Here is a 20,673-nt window from a genome sequence, read left to right on the forward strand (position 1 = left end):
AGGGCCACAAAGATGACTAGAGAGCTGGAGCACCTCCTCTACGAAGGCAGACTGAGGGAACTGAGCTTGTTCAGCGTGGAGAAGAGAAGGCTGCTAGGAGACCTTTTTGCAGCCTTCCAGTACTTAAAATGGGTTTATAAACAGGAGGGGAATAAGCTTTTTGCTTGGGTAGCAAGTATTGTACTAGCAATAGAACAAAGGGGAATAGTTTTAAGCTCAAGAAGGGAAGGTTTAGATTAGATGTCAGGGTGAACTTCTTCATAAAAAGACTGGTGAGGTATGGGAACAAGCTGCCCAGAGAAGCTGTGGATGCTCCATCCCTAGAGGTGTTCAAGATCAGCTTGGATGGAGCCCTGTATAGCCTTGGCTAGTACCAAATCTGGAAGTCGGAGTCGGTGGATCTGCCTGTAGCAGGGGGGTTGGACCTTGGAGTCCCTTCCAACCTGAGCCATTCTATTTTGTAAAATTTGGTATGGACCTCTGTGTGCTATATTTAAAAGCATTTTAGTCTTCTTAAAAACATTTGGAATAATAAGACAAATTCTAGAGAATTTAATAAACATTATGATTCCTGATGTCCCAGGCTTTATTTGCAAATTCCATATTTCTCCAGCAAAACTTACACAGCAGCTGTTTTAATGCCTAAGCTATTTATATTCCATTAAGAACAGAAATATTCTGTAAGTAATAAATTAAATTATGCGAGAACATGAGTATAAACTTTGGTTTCTGCTTTAAAACTAGGAACTTACAATAAAAATCAAAAGACAGATGAAGAAATTTTTTTGAAGCACGACCTGGATGCTTATTCACCAATGTCAATTTTTATTTCATATTGATCTATTACTTGAACTTCTGTATTATCAATGCCTTTTTTTTTTTTTTTTTTTCCTGGTCAGTAGTCTTTCCCAATCTGTCTTCATCTGACTGCATTTTCTTATGTCATTGCTCAAGAGCCCTGACCCAACTGTTTTCCAGTATAAGCAGCAGCCTGCTTCTCTCATCTCTACAAAGAACTGTGGATAGTTAATAGGGAATATATTAATTGTATTTATAGCAAAGGACTAGTTCCCCATCTGTGACTTTGTGGGAAACTAGATTTATACTTCAAAATAATGATTGATGCCAACTATGTACCTATTCCTTGAAAGGAAAACAGTCTACAGTGTAGCTCTTCCACGTTACTACCAAAAGGCCCTAGACTTTTAAGGATGTGCCTGTAGTTGGTAACAGAGAATTTGTATGCTTTCATATCAGCTTAGTTGAACCATACGCTAAGCTAAGTGCTCTGTATTTCTCGAGTAGTGAATGCACTATCATGACTGTGAAACTCAGTTAAGATCTGAAAACAAATCTGGAAGGATTGGTAAAGAGCACACATCTCTAAAAGTATCTGCAGCTGCTCCAGTTAGAGTAAACCTGTCACTCTAGTGAAAGTATAGAATAACACTACAGAGATTGGTCTCCTGGAATTTTATGATCTTTCTTTCTGTAGGTACAGGATGGTTTGGATGTTATGTTTTGAATGCTCTGCTTTAAATTCTACATTGACTGTAACTGTTCACAGGAGGTTTTTTGCTAGCTCCAAATGGGAGTCAAGTGCAACTTATTCTCCTAACTCTTCATTGCTGCCTCTGTCAGTATATTAGACTGAGGCTATAAGCAGAATTGCCTCTTATGATGTAGCTGTAACTACAGAAAGTGGTCTCTCACATTCATTGTCAAAGATGACTTGATATATAAAGTTTCTGTTCTGGTATAATAATGCTGAGTGGGTTGATGCCACAATCTACTGATCAGGAATTTTCTACTTGCCTTTCCTGAGGGTCTATCTGTCCATCATATTGATTTTCCTGTATGTATTTTGCTGCATGTATAGTATTGCAAACTATACATACCATTTCCAGAATATCTACATCAGTGCATGATAGATATCCAGCACATCCTCTGCTGCTAAGGGCTCAAAATGAGAGCTTAAACAGTAACTTCCTTGTAAACTACAGGCTTAGGTCATTCTGAATCACCTTCCTACCGAATTACATCTACTCTGCATGAAATAATTAAATTAGTCTGTTTGATGATGGAAAGATCAGGATCTCTAGAGAATTGAATATGTTGAAGGGAGACATCCAGATTGGTGCAGGTAGCAGTGTGAACCTAGCATTTGGTTGATGGCTTTCACTTTCTGGCCAATCAGCCTGGACTCAGGAACAGTATATTTTGTGTTACCTGCTGTAAGCATGAGTGAGAGGTTATTGCACTGATAAAGGGAAGAGAAAGCTTTTGGGGAGAGTAAGAACTATTGTTGAGTGAGTAGTAGGAAATAAATCAGGAGGAAGCTGCGCTTTTAGTTCTACTACAGATCTAATGTATTGTTTGGCAGGAAAGGCCTTGGCTTTGGGGTCCTCTTCATGTGTGTTACCCACCTGTATAAGGACATGGAAATTGTTTCTCAGTGGCTAACATGAATTATATTGTTTTATGAATGGGATGAGTTTAATATTCCTTTTTACTATATTGTGTAGTCTAAAAAATGGCTTTTTCCCCCTCTTGTAGTAGATACCACTTCATACACTGCAGATCTGCTGTTTTCACCTACCTCTTTCTTTTTGTGCTATCATGCATTGCTTCTGCATGCTGTTCTTGTTTCAGGTGGTAACTACATTTGTCTTAGTAGAGGAAATGATGCAAAAAGGTAAGTTTTGAAAGGACATAGAATTCTATTTCAAGTTACCTATTTTGTCTCAGGGCAGCCAGTGCAAAACCACCATTTGTTAATATTAACAGATCCAGTAGTTAAAATGTGTAAGAGAAATGGAAACTTCATAAAACATTAATACATTTAATGTCCTTGATCTTTTCCTAATATGGGAAAGAAGCACCCACAAAGCCCACAAGATAGATCTAGTCTAAAAACCTCCTTCAAGTTAAATCCTTGTAATGCACCGTTCAAGGAAATGCATTAGGATGTTTAGGTCCACCACAGAGTATGCGTTGGTTACCCCTGAAATTCTGCATACATTGTACCTCATTCCATGCATTTCTAGATGCACGTTTACTTCAGGATTACATGTCAGCTACACAAAAAAACCTGCATAATCGCTTAAGAATATCTCCATTCTGATGAATTCAGTCATGCCACTGACTGACATGGATCAGTAGCCTAATTCCTGTGTAACTCAATTCACTAATTTCTTAAGTGTTACATTCACCTGATCGTTATGTACAGCTATCTGAATATTTTGTTTTTGAAACAAAGCTGTTTTTCTTTGTTATCTCTCATCAGAAAAAAAAAAAAAAAAAAAGACAGACCTACTATGTCAGTAGCTAACTACCATCTTTCTAGTAGCGTGATAAACTGGCCTGCTGAGAACTAGGATTCTGAAGAGGCCTCTTCCATGTTTGTGAAGTCATATGACAATTTCAACATGAGTGCTCTTCCCCCCCCCAGATTTAGAAGGAAATTCTTATCAGAATAACCAGCTGCTAAAGATGATTCTGACCATGCATCAGTTTATCATCTCTTCTGCAGATATGCTCCAGAAACTCAGTGATCTATATCCTTTGCAATATTCACCTGCTCATAAGATAAAAATTAGATATGCTTGACTACTCTAAGATAGGTAAGTAGAGGATATTTAAGCTAGGAATACATTACTTTTCTGCTAATGAAACAATAGACTTTTTACTTTTTTTTTTTTTTTTTGTCTGTGCAGTGTGGCTTTTGTTTGTTTTAGGGTATGTGTTTTTTCTTTGTCTGGTTTAGCCTACAATCCACGTAGACAGAGATAAACTCCAGTTCAGAGTTTAAGTAGGATAAATCATCATCTATTGGCTGTGAAGGGATTATCTAACAAGTGTTAGATACTGCAAACCTGGAACTGCTACATATCTGTTTTTCCCATCCTCAGTACAAGTAGAGCAAAGCACAAAAGCATAGTTTTAGTAATATTCTAATGTTATCATCTGAAGACGACAATTCTCAACAAGTATTATTTCTCAGGCACTCACTCAAAATTATAGAGTATTTAAATCAAACTTTTTCCTCCTGATTTGATGCTATTCTAGGTGTCTGCTTGGATTCATATACATGTGATTTTCCTTAACATTTTCTACTTATCTTAGCGCTTTAGAGAAGAAGTCATCCGTGCTGTGTGTAAAGATATGCTATTTTGTAAGGTAAGAATACTCTTGCTTGATAGTTGTTAGTCAGCAGTTGTCTCTGTGTCACACAAAAGGATGGTTTTACAAATATTAAGATCACACCAAAAAGAAAGTTGCATTCCTTTAGCTTTTCAAGATTCACATTAGCAACTTGACAAAAAAAGAGACTCACACAGATCTATTGATATCAGTGCATGAATTATTGGGTCATACTTTTAGACTGATTCTGTATGGACTTGCTCCTTAAACAGCAGTAAGAATTGACAGTGCTCAGGAATCAAGAGCATTATGTCTAATATTATAGAGGTCTACTAAAAATAGAGTGGATATTGCAGCTACTGTTACGTAAAAAAAACTGTTTTATATGTAGGCAATTTTCCCTAGTAACTGTTCTGAGTCATTTGCAATGATCACAGACCACTTTTATTAAGCACAATAAAGTTTGAAATCTTAGTTTAGAGAAGTGTAGAAATGCACTCAGCAATAAAAATGGGAGTTAGACATCCTGAAGTAGCTGTAGCTTGACTAACAGCTGGGCTTTGGTCTGCTTGTAGGGAGATAATGAATGACTGCCTTTGCATTTATTTGGTGGTGGGTTTTTTTTTTTTGTTTTTGGGTTTTGTTCTTTTCCTCTCTCATTCAGTTATTAAATCTTTACTGTGGCTCACAATTTTTTTTCCTGCCCAGTCCCACTGCAGGGGGAAGGAGTGAGTGAGCAGCTAGGTCAGTATTTAGTATTGAGGCTAGGGCCAACCTATCACAGTGGGTGCCAAGTCACATGAGCAAACTGAAATAAAATGTATGACAAATAATTTGAATGCCTAACACAGAGAAGTATAGTCCTTAGAAAGTATTTGGTGCATTTAAGAATGAATCACTAGTAAACAAATATATTTAAATAGTAACTTATTTTTTGGTTAATAGTTAAAATTCTGACTAGCATAGTGCATTTTTTGGCAGAATAATTTCAAGTTTTAAAGGAATAAGTAAAATTGTTTACTACCTTGTGTATGCTGATTATTTTCCTTACATTATCTAAATATAACATGAGTCTAGATGCTTTAATTTTGAATTATTGCAAGTTCTATAGTTCAATTTTATATAGAACTATTATTATTATTATTTTTTTTTAATCTTGTAAAAGATTAAAAGTACCCTAACAATAGCATTTAAAGAACAATGATTATCTCCCAGTGTTGGTCAAAAAGAAATCAAATCATGAACATGAGCAGTTATCTAAATTTCAGCCTTACTCATGGTAAAGCAAAATAATTTTTTTTCATTTATAATAGGTATTGGATTACAGAGTTTTGGATTATGTTCAAAATGGACTCTAAACTATCAACAACCATGGAGGCATTTCAAGAACTGGTTAAAGCTAATGGTGAGGAGTTGCACTGTCGTCTAATCGACACAACTCAAATGTGAGTGCCAAAGTTCCAATATAGTTGCAAAACAAAGTTTTGCTCTGAATTTCCTTTATTTAAATATAACTCTCTCTAGTATAACAGGATAAGGATACCATAATGGGTTAATTTTAGTCTACAATAAGTTCTATGTTATTAATTCTTAGCAAAGCATTAATACATTATACATAGAAGAACAGAATGCCTTTCAAGAATGGGCTAAGTTGAACTGGACTGTTTTCTAGACTTTGTACTGATTTTCTATGCTAGTTAAGCATTATTATATCCAGGGAGCCTTACTGACTCAGTCAGTGAGAGAAAAGAGTGCATTTTGATTGTGTAGTAGAGGAGGTACAAGTGTCAGTGAGATATGTTAAGGACTATTAAAGGGAATATTTTATGTTCAGTAGATCAGAGTCAGGGAGAGCAATTCTGAAAGTGCAGTATGCGATCTTGTCTTGCTTAGTAATGTTGTTGTACTGTATTTAGATGCAACATAAATGCTTACAGAAAATGTTTTGTCATGTAGTCTGTAATTTATGAAAGATGCTTGCTGTTTAGAAATCCAAATAGTAACTTTTTAATGCAGTAAAGCATGAAAATAATGCAAGTTTTCAATTAAGAAGTTTCATCTTCAGATGGTAACTTCAGATAATTCTCTCTTAAAATTTCTCTAAAAGAAATTCCAGGGACTGGTCTAGAAAGCTGACACAACGTGTAAAGGCTAACAGCAGTAAGAAACGGAAAGTTTCACTCCTTTTTGATCACCTTGAGCCAGAAGAGCTGTCAGACCATCTTACCTATCTTGAATTTAAGTCCTTCAGAAGAATATCAGTAAGTGTTTTATTTTATTTTAAATAGAGGCAGGAAGGAGGTAGTAAAGATGGGAGAGAGGTATCATTACAGGTTTAACCCTGAGGTGCAAGCACCTTGACAAACTGACAAAATGATTGTGGTGGAGAGCTGGCAAAAAAAATCAAGGTCAGCTGCAGAGCCAGATGGGAAAGCTTACCTGTATATCAGTAAAAATAAATGAAGTAGGTGAGGCTTGTTTCTTTGGCCCCGAGGTCAAGTAGAACAAGCACAGCTCAGCTTGTTTCACTATGACTAAGCTATCATGTTGTGCAGAGGACACTGATGCATGCTCTGCACTGAAAATATTCCTTAGTTTGTTCTATACCCAAACCACCATCTCCAACTATTACCAAGATTGGTAGTGCTGTGAGCTAAGATTTTACCCATTTCTTTGCTAACAATGAAGTTAGCATGGACTTACGTGCCTGTGTCTTTGTCCATATTATTTTTGTTTTACTAGACTGAAACTGGACAGTGATACTTATTGGCAGACTACTTATTATCTGACTACCTTCCTTTTTGCTGTAGTCAGTTCAGAGAGGGTGCAAGTATAGAAAATCTTAGGTAACTACACAATAGTTTGAGGGAGGGGGCCTTTGGGGAAGTGGAAGAAACTACCTGAACTTCTTCCAAATAATAATTTTCTACTAGAAGTGGTGGTGTAATTGCATGCAGGAACAAGCAGTATCCTCTGGCTCAGATCAGCAGTCAGGCTCGAGAGGGATGAAGGAAGCCTGGAGATCTCCTAGAAAGCCAACTTCCAGTGACAGTAGGAAACAGCAATGCAATATTCTCATGCAGCAGATAAGTGCTTCTCTGCATAAACTGCTGCCTGTAGATAATACTAACATTCAAAGCTCATAACTCCTAGCACTTTCAAACCTTTATGCAGACATAAAATTATTGAGTAACACAGGTATGATTGCAGTCAGTTTCAAATTTGTCATGGGATTCCAACTATTACATGCATACAATTTGGTGTAAATTGAAACTTCTTAAACCTCAGATCGGAAAACAATGTGCATTAGTAAGAAGTTCTATCTTTAACTGTTCATACAGTGTATTCATGATATGTGAAGCCACAGAATCCTTTCCTAATTCTAACTTGGCAGCAAATACTAGGAGAAAGATTTTAAATAGCCTGCAATGTTATCAGTCATTGGAATGACTACTCAGTCATTTGAAAGTCAGAGAGGAATAGCTGATCCTCAAAATATATATGGCATTTAGCAAAGACTTCCATGAAACACTATGCATCTTGCAGCAAAGAAAGTGCAGAGAGCAGTAATCACAAAGGACTGACTGCAAGTATGAGCATACCTGCAAAACATTTCAACATAAAGCTGTAGAAAACAGGTAGTCTAAGCTGTCCAAGCTGTTCATTCTGATTCTGCTTTGCTCTTGAGGCTTTTTAATTAGTCACTGCAATATCAGGCTGTTGCATTATTTAAGTACCTGGTCTTCTTCACTGTATCAGCTGCTAATAATCTGCTTATATCTAACCAGTCTAATAAATTCTTGCACCAAAGTTTTCTGGAAGTTTTAAGAAGTACTAGATATGATTTTTTTTCAGCATTAGAAAAAAAAAAAAAAAAATCGTTTTTGGAAGAAGAGAGCTACTGAGAACAAAATATAACCTAACCAAACCATAATTGTACTGAAACTGCTATGAGATTGATAATTATGTAGTCAAACATTGAATAAATATCGTACAGTGTAATTGCTTAGATTTCAACATCCAGCCAAATCTGGATGTAGTTCAGAATTCAAACAATAACTATAAGTGCTGTGAAATCTTAGAGACAGCTCTACTTATTGTTTTCTTACTGTTCTTATGATTTATCCCATTTTTCATTTAGTAAGAGGATTAATTCAGGTATCTGCTGCCACCTCTGACTTTTAAAAGTGTTATTTATTAAATGAAGAAAGGAAAAAGTTAAAGCAGAGGGAGAACAAGCAAGAAACAAATAACAGTTTTACCATTTATGATATTTCCTTAAGGATCAATGCCACTCAGTGTCTTTCTTAAACCAAAGAGATATAATACATATGTAGAACACATCTATTATAGCTATGAAAGTTTTTAAGATGTCAATATTATTGTCCATTATAAAAAGTGTACATACAAGTATCCTATCATGTTTTCTGATTATTCACTTTGTGTATCCTTGCTAATAGAATAATAAAAAAAAAAATAATAATCAAGGAATCAGATAGACACTGCATCTATGAAAACAAACATTTGCTTCTCTTTGATCTTAATGAGAAGAACAGCTTCAAGGAAAATACCAATGCTTTGTCACATACAGGGGTTCCCTAGACTATTTTAGGCCACTTGGTTAAATAAGAAAACTTCACAAGGTGCATCAAAATATTAAGGAATCTGTAGTCCTCTTTTCTTAAGAAATCTCATCTCAGTTTTATGTAAGTCTGATAGAACTCATTTTGTTTGGTTAGAATAGTTTAATGTAGAAGTGCTATAGTTACAACATATGTATCTAAAACTATCACTGAATTACCAGATTAAACCAAATTTTAAGCATTATCTTCCTCATAGAGAACTAAATTCAGTGATTCTGTTGAGCCAGCGACACTGGGACAGTTGAGACTTGTGAGATATGCACAGTACAATGATACAATATAAATTATGAAGAAAAGATTCTTTTAATTCCATTACTATGAGCTTTCTGCTTTGAAAAGAACAAAGGAGAGGTTTCAAACCGATGAACATTTATGGTTCACTAATTATCTTGTTCTTCAGTATTTCATTTGTATTTGCATACAGACCATGAGGTAGATGATTTTTTATTTATTTATTTTTTTTTAAAAAAGTTCTCAGATTATCAGAGCTACATTGTGAATAGCTGTGTGAAAGAGAATCCAACAATGGAAAGATCAATTGCTCTTTGCAATGGTATCTCTCAGTGGGTGCAGCTAATGGTTCTCAGTAGACCAACACCACAGCTTCGAGCTGAAGTATTTATCAAGTTCATTCACGTTGCACAGGTCAGTTAAATTTTGATACACAATACTTTGACTTTCTCTGAAACAGTCCCTTAATTTCTTTTCCCCCTGCCCCCACTGTCAACTAAGAAAGAGAAGCTGGCAGTGATCTCCCATTTCATACATATAGTATGCATACTTGTGCCATGCTATGGTCTTATGCCAGGTATTCACATATTACAATGTAAGAATAGGCAGCAGCAACTATAGTTGCCTTTAACCAGCTTCAGAACACCCAAGAAAATTAGCAGCCAGTCTAATAATAAAGAAGGAATCACTTACCCCTTTCCAAGATCAGGGCCCACAGGAAACTCCCAAAGGAAGAAATCTCTAAGTAGAGATAACATCTTTGTGGCTGCCAGCCCTTAAATGAGGTTTGGGACTGAGGGTTCACCCCTTCTGATCACACAAGTGAAATGCTTGCAGCTGTGCCCCCAAGGCTGGTCACACCCCTTCTCCAAGTGCTCAATCACTGGTTCAGGCTGTGACCTAACAGTCCCCATACACAGTATCTTCAGTCTCTACAGTTTTCTCCTATTCATTCTGAAGGAAGTATTTTCACAGAAAAATGAGATTTATATATTCTTGAAATCAGTTTGTGAAGTGTCAAGTTGAAAATGCCTGTCATTCCAATGTATGAACTGCTGTGATTATTTTGGCCATAAGTACAATTGCTTCTACTTATGCTTCATGTGATAGAAGCAAAGCTATCCTTCTACTGATGTTTTTTGCATACTAATCCGTCTGTGACCATAAACAAGAAATTGGACAGTGCTGTTGCAGACTGCGGGAAGAAGGAGAAATACTGAGGAGTCCTTTGAAGACTTGCTGTATTTGTGGAATTATTGTTATTTAGTAACAAATAAATGTTACACTCACCAAAATCACAATTTCAGTACTGGAGTGAATGAAGTCAAATAGATTGTGGTACAAAATTTCTAAGACTTTGGTCCTGAATAATAGAGGAAATGCAGAATTTGGCTGTACATATGGTACAACTTAAAGCTTTAAATAATGAATACTATTTGTTTGTATGTCAACGCAGAAGCTTCACCAGTTGCAGAATTTCAACACATTAATGGCAGTGATAGGAGGTCTCTGTCACAGTTCCATTTCCAGACTCAAGGAAACAAGCTCATGTGTTCCTCATGATGTAATTAAGGTTGGTATTGTAACTTTTACGAATCGTGTAGATTTAAACTTTTTTTGGTCACTTCACACAAAAGCAAACAAGTTCGCTTTGTTAGACATGACATAGAGCAGACGGAAAAAAAAGGAAGAGTTCCCTCACTCCTGGTTTTTTTGTCACTTCATTTTACAAACATCAGTTACTCCTACAATTTCAATGTCTCCTTCATAGATTTGTAGAGCTACTTTAAAGTTTTTGTTTAATATCTGGATATGAAAACACCTGTTTTCATTTAGAAGCACACAGAAGTACAGAATAGCATTCAAATGTGAAAGCAGACAATTAGTTCCTACAACATCTGAGAACAAAACTTTTGCTGTCCATAGTAATGCTGACTAGCTTGAGTCTATAAAACACAAACATAGACATCTGCACTTTAATACTGGAAAGACCAGTTTTGTTTATCTGATCTTTCCCTGTGATAGACTTTATCTAGTCAGACTTGAACAAATTTAGCCATAAGAAGCACATGATCATAATTTTGCTGAGATTCCAGCTACTAAAACTAAGAAAACATTATTATTGTGGTTTTTTTTTTAAGCAATTAAATGGCTTTAATCATTTGCTCTTAAGAGACTAATACACCCCACTTGGCTCCTGAAAGAATTCATATGGGCATCTAAGAAACCTGCTTTGGTCACAGAGTATAATGAACAGGTTTAATGAACACTGCATATCTGTAATAGAGCAGAAATATCCCCTTCCACTGATAACAGTTGCATTTCTTAAAATCCGTTGACCCAGTTTAGCAAGCTTATTTTAAAGGCATGTTTTGTTGTTGTTGTTGCTTGTACAAATTTACTCACCATGAGGAATGCACATTTACTCATCATTTGGAAAACATTTTGCATCATTGTATAGAAATATTAATAAAAACTCAGAAAATAAAGGCTGATAAGTAGTGGCTTTACCAGTTTAAAGTTTACTTTGAAATTTAATTAAAGGACTGATTTCTGAAGGTTAAAAATTGAGTGGATAAACAGGAACTTCCACAAAGAAAAACAAACAAAAAAGAAACCAACCAACCAAAGAACTCTACAAATCACAGTAAAACATTGTCCTATTAACTTTATAATATTAAAATGCAGCTTTATGCCTGTATAGTTTTAATTAAGGAAGGTATTTATATTGCTATATATGTATTGCTAGACTTGGGATTCATTTGGCTTTCACAACAGGGTACAGTGTATGTTTCTTTCTTCTTTTCAAGGAAAAGTTTTTCTTCAAAGCACTGACATGTCACCCTGAATTGTAGGAATTCCGGCCATATTATGATGGCACAGTATAGGGTTTCAGGTGGCAATTCCAACTGGTGACTCGGGAGCCAGAGAATTACATTTCACATTTTAATGTGAAGACGCTTGCTTCTGGGAAGATCAGAGACACGACATCTGCAGACACATCCCCTTGATTTTAGAGGGTTGTATTTTTTTTCCATTGTCTAAATAGGGAATGTAGGAAAACTGGTATTACAGACTGGCATTAATAGCTTATTAATTTAAGTGAGGTGAATAACTAGATTTCATGTGGAGCCTAAAGATTTACATTTAAAAAGTCCACTTTGGGAGCCGCTGTGAACAAACTACAGAAGAATAACATGGGAAATTACTATGACATATAAGTAGAACAGAAAGAGTTTTGACAGTTTGCTTTTTATTTTACTTTTGACTATTTTCTTTTCATTTTTAGGTGTTTAATGAAATGACAGAACTGCTTTCATCTTGCAGAAACTATGACTGTTATCGACGTGCTTATAATGAGTGCACTAACTTTAAGATCCCAATCCTTGGGGTCCACCTGAAAGACTTGATATCACTTCATGAGGCTATGCCAGATTACTTAGAGGACAAAAAAATTAACATATGCAAACTGTACTCTCTCTATAACCACATAAATGAGCTAATACAGCTCCAGGAAATGCCACTTCCCCTGGAGGCTAATATGGACCTTGTTCATTTGCTTACGGTAAGTCTATTGGAATAGAGAAATACTTCAGTATTTAAAATAGTTTTCAATTGCCTCAAACTGAACTAAATAGAGAATTGTATTAATTATAAATACCTAATGTTATAAGATTCTATATTTTTTTCCTTATGGAAGTCTACAGTAGCAGAAGAGGAGAAAAAGCTAGTGATGCTGATTTACCAAGCAGCAAGGGTAGAAACACCATGAGCAATATGCTTCCAATTATTTCTATAAAAGAAGAAAACATTCATATTTCTGTTCCATGACAATAGCATACATTATCTCTGATCTTTCCCTAATGAAACACTCTGAATCCTCTGCTAACTGAACCTAAGCAGGAAGAAAGGTAGAAAGTTTCCCTTGCTACATTATGAAAGCAGAAGATTGCATATAAGGCTGCCTCCTGTAAAATATATAAATTTGGGAAGTTTATATGGAGGGGATTACTCAAGAAAGGGTTAAACATGCCACATTTCCAGCAAGGTTTCTTCTGGTACTTGTGAAACTATCTGACATAAAAATCTGTCATGTTGTTTCATTATGCTTCTAGTCATCTTTAGTCAGTGCTATCTTGGGAATAACACTAACACTACCTAGCACATGCTACAAAATGGATTTTGCTTCTCCTTTTAAATTTAAGTACTATCTCTTTATTAAAATAGAAATTCTACCTTTCTTGTTTCTTAGTTTTGTTTGTCCCTATCAAGCATCTCAGATTGGATAAGCTAGATAGCATTCCTTTTGGTTTGTGGTTACATGCTCTGTTTCAGCAAAATCTGGTAGATAACATGCACATGCTTGTGCACTTGAGATTATTTGTTCTTTTAAGGAGCAATCGGGGCCACAATTTCATGTAAGTATGTATTACAGGACATAAAATACTTACTTCACTTTAAAACAAGAGTTTCACATCAACTAATATTCCTGGGCACATAGTGCTCCTGTTTGCTTTTTGTTGTTTTCTTCCCAACAATCTGTATCCTTTGCTTTCCTATCAACAGGCAATCAGTTTGAAGAGACACTTGAACGCGTTAGTCAATTATTCAGAGAAGTATCTTGACACTGAACTAATTTTTGAGTGTCAGAAACTACATTTAGATTTCTGAAAGAAAGAATCTGAAATTATTACTTTACTGTACCAGTAATTCTTTCAGTTATTCACAAGAAAGCTGCACATCTAAAAGTTGAGTAATGTTATTCGGCTATGGTCTGATGTGTTATCTGGATTAAACAGTATATTTTATTTCTTATTTTATGTGACTGTCACCACCTTGACTGACACTTTGGGATAACTTTGTTATGGAGATAGTGTTTCAACATTTTATGTCCTTCAAACTTGCCGCAGAGCGAAACTTGTGATGCATTTGCCTGTGGCTTTTCTATTCAGTCACATTTCTAATGTGATTATTTTCATGTAAATATTCAGAAACTGTCATTACTAGTTTTTAATCTTAGCTTGAAATTGTTTCCAGTCAATACATTATTATCTATACTATTTTGCAGGACACATCCATAAACAAAGGTGTAAATTTGGTAACTTTTTCAAATTCCTGAACTTATCTGAGTATAACGTTTCTCACTCTGCATAACTGCAGCTGATAGTTAAATTCTAACTAAATATATACATGTCCATCTTTCATCCTCCTCATGCACTTCTTGATTCAACCTGGTTCACACAAGTTTCATGAGAATTAAAGTTGATGTTGAATTTCATGGGCTGGTGATTACATTGCGTGAAAAACTATCAATAAATATATCATGGCAGTAACAGGTTTTTTTCAGGTTACTTACTAACACGCTGATGCCTACAGTCACTTGCAATGTTAATGTTACAGATTTCCAGACAATGGCAACAACAGACTGGAACTTAGAAATGCATCCATTTCAAATCATGATCAACACCTGTGTAGCGTTGTTTTGTTTTCTTTTTCCTAGGTGCAAACTTGAAACACCAGACTACCAAAAAATACGAATGCAGGCCAGGAACAAGTAAATCAAGTAGTAGTAACTGCTCTGGGATTAAGCTAATGTTCTGTTTATTTTCAGCTGTCCCTTGATCTGTACTACACAGAAGATGAAATTTATGAACTTTCATATGCACGAGAGCCAAGAAGTCACCGAGCTGCTGTAAGGACCTTTCCAGATTCTTAACAAAATAACTTTATGAATAATGCAGTTAATATCCCTTGCATCCATCTTATTTTATTTTCGGCAAAACTGAAAACGGAGCAAAACTGAACAAAATCCATTACAGCAAAAAAATGTTGGGTTGATGATGAAACATAAAGGAGAGTGCATGTGAGACTTGATGCTGTATCAGGTTTCCTAAAAAACACAAATGCAGTTACTTGTACAGAGGCATCAGGCTTCCTCTTGAAAATCAATACTGGTTCTTTTAAGTTAAGAATTCTTCTGCGATTCAAATGATCAAATTTGTGAGTTTTATGCTGTAGTTTTTGATTTTGTTTCGGAAAAAATCATGAATTTATAGGGCACTCAGTGAATTGTGACAATTTAAGAAAAGACAGTTCAAGGAAGTTGAAGTATGACAAAATTATGAAAAATATGACTTTGTGTCAGAGAGGCCATTTCTGCAGTCCTTTATTTCATAGTCCATTGTCACAATTGAAAGAAGTATAATACCAAAAATATTTTAGTGTGGTACTAATAAAGTTTCATTCAATTTATTGTAGCCTTTGACACCTTCCAGACCACCAGTAGTGGCAGACTGGGCCTCAGGAGTAGCCCCAAAACCTGATCCGAAAACAGTCAGCAAACATGTTCAGAGGATGGTGGATGTAAGTATGGTTGGACCATTTACCTTGTATCTCAGTTGTAGTCTTAACTGCTGGGTACAAAAGGATGCAAAGAAAGAAACAAGCTATTGCTACATTCAAAACTGTGCTGAGTTTGTTAACACTTCTGTCTGCACAAAATGGATATTTCTGCTACCTTCAAACAGCATTAGCAGTGAGGTATGAGAGGAAATTCCTTAAATAACTAAGAAGCCAGCCAGGAATGTGAAAGTTGATTTGTATTCTTCCAGAGTCATTCTTTCAAGCAGCCAGGTATTCCCACTCTAGCAGGGTCTTCAACATCATGTTACTGGTAGAATCTGAAAGCAGACCTCTCAACAGCTTTGTTACTAGCAGCCATTGCTTTTTTTTTTTTTTTTTTTTTTTTTTTTCTCATTTGGGTCATCAGTTTTGATGGTGACTGATTTCAAAACAGAAACATGGAGAGAAGTAAAGATTTTCTTTACATTCCGGCATCATCTCTTTTTCTTCTAAAGACTTGCTTGTTATCCCTTGATAAACATATACTATTTTGGAGGGTATTTCTAAATTTGTCCTACATATGCTCCTTGCTCCAGGACCAACCCAGTCAGTAATGTCATTCCACAAGTAGAAATAAGTCTTCATATAACTGATTCTCACATAACATTAACCTGATCAAATAAGCCAGGCAGCTGCAGCGGTTTGTCGAGAGACCATCATTGAAAACATTAGTACAAGTTGTGTAAGTAGACCTTAGTGATGATCTTAAAGAGAAACTATGAGGTCCGCTCTGAAAGTAATGCCTGCTATTTTATTATGTTGGCCCCTGACATCAGTGGTGGATGCTGGTGGTATGGCAGTAGATGTTGAACCTTCTGTCAACATTGTGTTACATTTTGTTGCCAAGCGACAGATGGCAATGGAGGAGATGTCACACAGAGTGGCATCTGACATGGAAGTGCATATGGAGTGGTGGTGTATCACTGATTTCCCCCATGTAGAAAAAATGGCACCCACTAACATTCATTGATGCTTTCTGAATGTTTATTCAGACCAAACAGGGGATGCAAGAACAGTGAGGTGGTGGGTGGAGTGTATCAGCAGTGGCACTGTCATAGCATCCGTGAAACAGTGGGTCGGCTCTGCTGTGCAGATTTTTACAAGCATGGCATGCAGGCTTCTGTTCACTGCTGATGAAAATGCATAGCTAATGGTGGTGACCAAGTTAGAAATAGGGTTTTGTAGCAGAGAACTTGTTCTATCAAATAGTGTTATTGTGCTCTTTCTATCTGGTGTAATTTCTATGGAAATACATAGAGGTATTACTTTTGGAGCAAACTGTGTAAATAAGAGCTAGCCTTGTGTAGTGAACCATTCAGTTGTGTCTGTGTTGACCTATCACCTATCTGCATTTTCCTAAGAATCAGGAAATCATAATGCTTCTTTAGACTCAAGAAAAAAAAAATTATAAAAACTCTTATATTATTTAATAGATATTGAGGGAAAGTGGGAGAGGAATGCTCTAAATATTGTGGACAGTTTCTGAAGTGCGAATGTAATAAGCTTCTACCCTTGTAATAAACTATTCTATTATTATCTTATACAGTCTGTCTTCAAAAATTACGACCATGATCAGGATGGTTACATTTCTCAAGAGGAATTTGAAAAGATAGCAGCCAGTTTTCCATTCTCATTTTGTGTAATGGCTAAGGACTCGTGAGTACTCATACATCTCCTTTCACCCGGTTCTGCTTATGAACCCTGGCTTGTTTGTTTTGTTTTCTCTTCTTCTATCACTAGGATCGTAAAATCATCCTCTTCACCAGCAAAGTAAAAACATAACTGACAAAAGCATCATTCAGATGTTTTGTGAATGAGCTTACAGCAGTGGTTGATGTAGCAGGAAGAATAAAGATAAAAGAAAAATAGAATATTTTTGAATGACAGTGTGTACCACTGAATAACTTTCAAAAAATGAACCTGATCCTCAAAAACAGAGAATTGGCAAATGTATATTTTGGAAAAATTAAGAACGTTCTTCTTAGCACCTTAAAACGTGGAAAAATAAAACTGATAATAATATCAATAAAACTAAGAAATAGTTTTGAAGTTGCATCTCATATGCAGATTATTCATTTATCCTTACAGGCTGAAATTATAATGTGCAGAGAAGCTTCTGTAAACTTTGGGAGCAGTTGACAAAATTGTTGATATCACTGTAGGTTTTGATAAATTAAGATATTGCCATTATAAACTGTAAAGAAAAGGTATGTTTAATTCTTTTGCTTTTAAGAAAACAGATGCTTCACAAACAACTTTTCTTGTTTATTTTCAGGGAAGGTCTGATTAGCAGGGATGAAATAACCGCTTACTTTATGAGGGCTAGCTCAATCTATTCCAAATTAGGACTTGGCTTTTCTCACAACTTCCAGGAGACCACTTACTTAAGACCTACTTTCTGTGACAACTGTGCTGGATTTGTAAGCTCTCCTTTTTTATTTTTTTATTTTTTTTTTTTTTATTTTTTTTAATTGAAGGCAAATTATGTTAGTATTGTCTGGACAAATACCTGTTTTTATCAGATAATTACCTCATGTGACCTACAAAAACCTATACAAAACATCAGTGAACCTACAAAGAAAACAAGGCTGCTGCCCATGTAGCTATGTAATGTGCCCTTTCATACATTCCCCTCATGGTAATATTATGTGCTTAAACACAGCTCCTTTCTTGTGTTTGGCTATGTCACTTAGACAAGACTTCCAAATTCAGAGATTTCCACTCCACTGAGCTGTTAGAATTTGTGCTATTAGAGACCATCCAAAGGAGGGCTATGAAAAAGCTAAAGTGTCTGGAAGGCAACAGATAATGTGGAGTGCCTGAGGCCCCTTGGTTTATTCAGCCCAGAGCAGAGGAAGCTGAGGAGAGGCCTCGTGGCAGCCTGCAGCTCCTCAGAGGGGCAGCAGCGATCTCTGCTCTCTGGTGACAGTGACAGGACCTGAGGGAATGGCATGGAGCTGCAGTCAGGCAGCTGAGGCGTTAGGAAAGGGTTCTTCACTTTGCTGGAATAGACTCCCCATTTGGCCAGTGCTGTCAGAAATATGATTTGAATTCTGGGTGGTCCTATACAGAGCAAGAATTTGGAGTCAATGATCCTTGTCAATCCCTTCCAATTCAGGGTATCCTATCATTTTATGAACTTGTGTTTGGTACAGATGTGACATGATTCCTGCCTAGCACAAGAAGATTTAGTAAAACTGAGTTCTACTGCTCCCTAGCTTAGCTGGGATCAAACAAGAGTGATGATATGAAATTCCCCATCTACTCCAGTTCCACAGCTTTACTTTGGGCTGTCAGATCTGCTGATGTATTCATCAGAGACTAGGTCAAGCTACTTTGTTTGTGATTAAGGAGCATACATATAAATATTGTCTGCTAAACAGAATATTTATACTAAAGAGGTAGATGGTTCGTATTTTGATTTTACCATTAAAAGAATAGAAAAACAAAGTATTCTGCTGGTGCTCAGATTTCAGAACTGAGTGGAGCTTTTAGCGGATTTGTATATCTGAAGGTATAAACCGTGCAGAAATAAATACTCTTTCTGTTTGTCTGAATTTCAGCTATGGGGAGTAATTAAACAAGGATTCAGATGCAAAGGTAAGAATCTTTATCTTTTGTTATATTTAATCTATAATTAACGGTGAATGACAAAAAGGAAAAAAACAAAGAATAAAAAAACAGCCCTGATCATTCCAAGATTTATTGTTGTAGACCTATTTAATCTGGCTCCTAAAGGAGGAGAAGGCTGACTTAAAATTAAGATGACAGACTGATGCTCCAAAAGAAACGCAAAGCTGAATGAACTGTTCTACTCTTTGCAAATCTTCACTGAATCCAGAGGGTTGAGGAACAGACCCTTCTATTCTGATGAATGAGAACATCAACTCTCTGTGACGACTGTATAACAGACTCAAGTATTTTGTAGGGTTTTCCACCTCATGCAGGTATCTGCTTTCTCTGCAACTCTACAGTCAGAAATCTGTTGCAACCGAATGTTGCTATTTGATATTTTCAAAATGAAAAGGCCTTTGAGGTGTATAGCAAAGGAATACAGCTGATTTCTTAGTTTATGTTGTTTCAGGTAATGCATGTAGGGATCACAAACATTTCCCTGCTTCTTGGGCAGAAAACTCAGTGTGAGAGTTATCTTAAGCACAACAGAGACACTGAATTGTGTATACTTTCATTTGTTTACAGACTGTGGAATGAATTGCCACAAGCAATGCAAAGACCTGATTGTGATAGAGTGCAAGAGAAGACACAAAACTTCTGTTGCAGACAGCAGCCCAACATCTGCTCTTGCTTCAAGCCTCTGCACAGTAGCAGTTAAAGAGCAATTCCATGGTGAGGAAAGGTCACATTAAAAAGCTCAAAAGATCTAGATAATTTTTAAGTTGTTTCTTTTATTTTAAAGATAAGTTGTACTGCACTGTTTTGAGTTTTGTTAGTTAGTTATAGTTAATAGGCTGATAAAACTCTGTAACTAAGCATTCCAGTTCAAGTCTTAGGTGAACAAATTTCTAGGAGACCTCTCCTCACACCAAACAAGGTAAGGTGCACAAATTCCACAAGAACTCAGTAAGTCTTCAGCCAGATTCTCATGAGAACTTAAATGCCATGAAATGAAGAGCTGCCAGCTTTCCTTAACTCTCCCATCTTGTAAGAAGCAGGTCTTGGTATGCTTGTTTTTACCACTGTTGTTACATTAAGGAACAGCTGTACTATTACAATTCTAAAATTTCAGTGTGGAATCTATAAAGTAGATACTTACGTATCTTTGTGTTAGGAATCTACAACTCCTCTTGACTCAATTTACCATATATATTCTATAGGACAAGAAGAAGGACCATTCACATTTCCAAATGGAGTAGTAGAACACAATGAAGACAGCAAGGACCGAACTATTATGCTCATGGGCTCCTCAGCTCAGAAAATCTCAGTAAGATTGAAACCAGCCGTAGTTCATAAAGGTATACAGACAGACTCCACACTGCTGGCTGCTGATGTATCACATAGGTCAATGGAGAAGAAAGAGAAAAGGATACTAGAAAATCCTTATCTCCAGCCCATCCCACCATCCCCACGTCCAAGCCCATTACTAAGCCGTAAAAAAGCATATGTTAAATGGGAAAACAAGGAATCCAGTCAGAAAACGAAGGAGGAGCATCACGAGCATCACAGCTATAAACCCTCATACCAGGAACTTGAGCGGGTATGTACATAGTGGAACATATTTGGTTTTACACTCCAG

General features: G+C 36.2%; 1 protein-coding gene across 5 annotated transcripts in view; it reads left to right on the plus strand.

Moving 5' to 3' along the window:
- RASGRP1 (RAS guanyl releasing protein 1) overlaps nt 1–20,673 on the plus strand; it is a 40,128-nt gene that overhangs the window by 13,368 nt on the left and 6,087 nt on the right. For 3 of the 5 annotated variants that reach the window (XR_006177796.1, XR_006177799.1, XM_042865340.1), the window contains exons 3-16: nt 3,452–3,557; nt 4,117–4,179; nt 5,457–5,588; nt 6,251–6,404; nt 9,258–9,431; nt 10,474–10,590; nt 12,307–12,582; nt 14,629–14,709; nt 15,276–15,380; nt 16,966–17,075; nt 17,695–17,839; nt 18,983–19,019; nt 19,620–19,766; nt 20,255–20,634. Coding sequence is in view for 1 of the 5 variants with exons in the window: in XM_042865340.1 (XP_042721274.1) it covers nt 3,452–3,557; nt 4,117–4,179; nt 5,457–5,588; nt 6,251–6,404; nt 9,258–9,431; nt 10,474–10,590; nt 12,307–12,582; nt 14,629–14,709; nt 15,276–15,380; nt 16,966–17,075; nt 17,695–17,839; nt 18,983–19,019; nt 19,620–19,766; nt 20,255–20,634 (2,027 nt within the window). In the remaining 4 variants the exon portion in view is untranslated. Of the gene's footprint in view, nt 1–1,113; nt 2,696–3,451; nt 3,558–4,116; nt 4,180–5,456; nt 5,589–6,250; nt 6,405–9,257; nt 9,432–10,473; nt 10,591–12,306; nt 12,583–14,628; nt 14,710–15,275; nt 15,381–16,965; nt 17,076–17,694; nt 17,840–18,982; nt 19,020–19,619; nt 19,767–20,254; nt 20,635–20,673 lie in introns of those variants that run through there. The other 2 variants (XR_006177801.1, XR_006177800.1) reach the window with 2 other exon arrangements.

This window comes from Lagopus leucura, unplaced genomic scaffold, assembly GCF_019238085.1.
Source record: "Lagopus leucura isolate 7727_CA_CO unplaced genomic scaffold, USGS_WTPT01 Super-Scaffold_1, whole genome shotgun sequence".
Classification (NCBI taxonomy): Eukaryota; Metazoa; Chordata; class Aves; order Galliformes; family Phasianidae; genus Lagopus; species Lagopus leucura.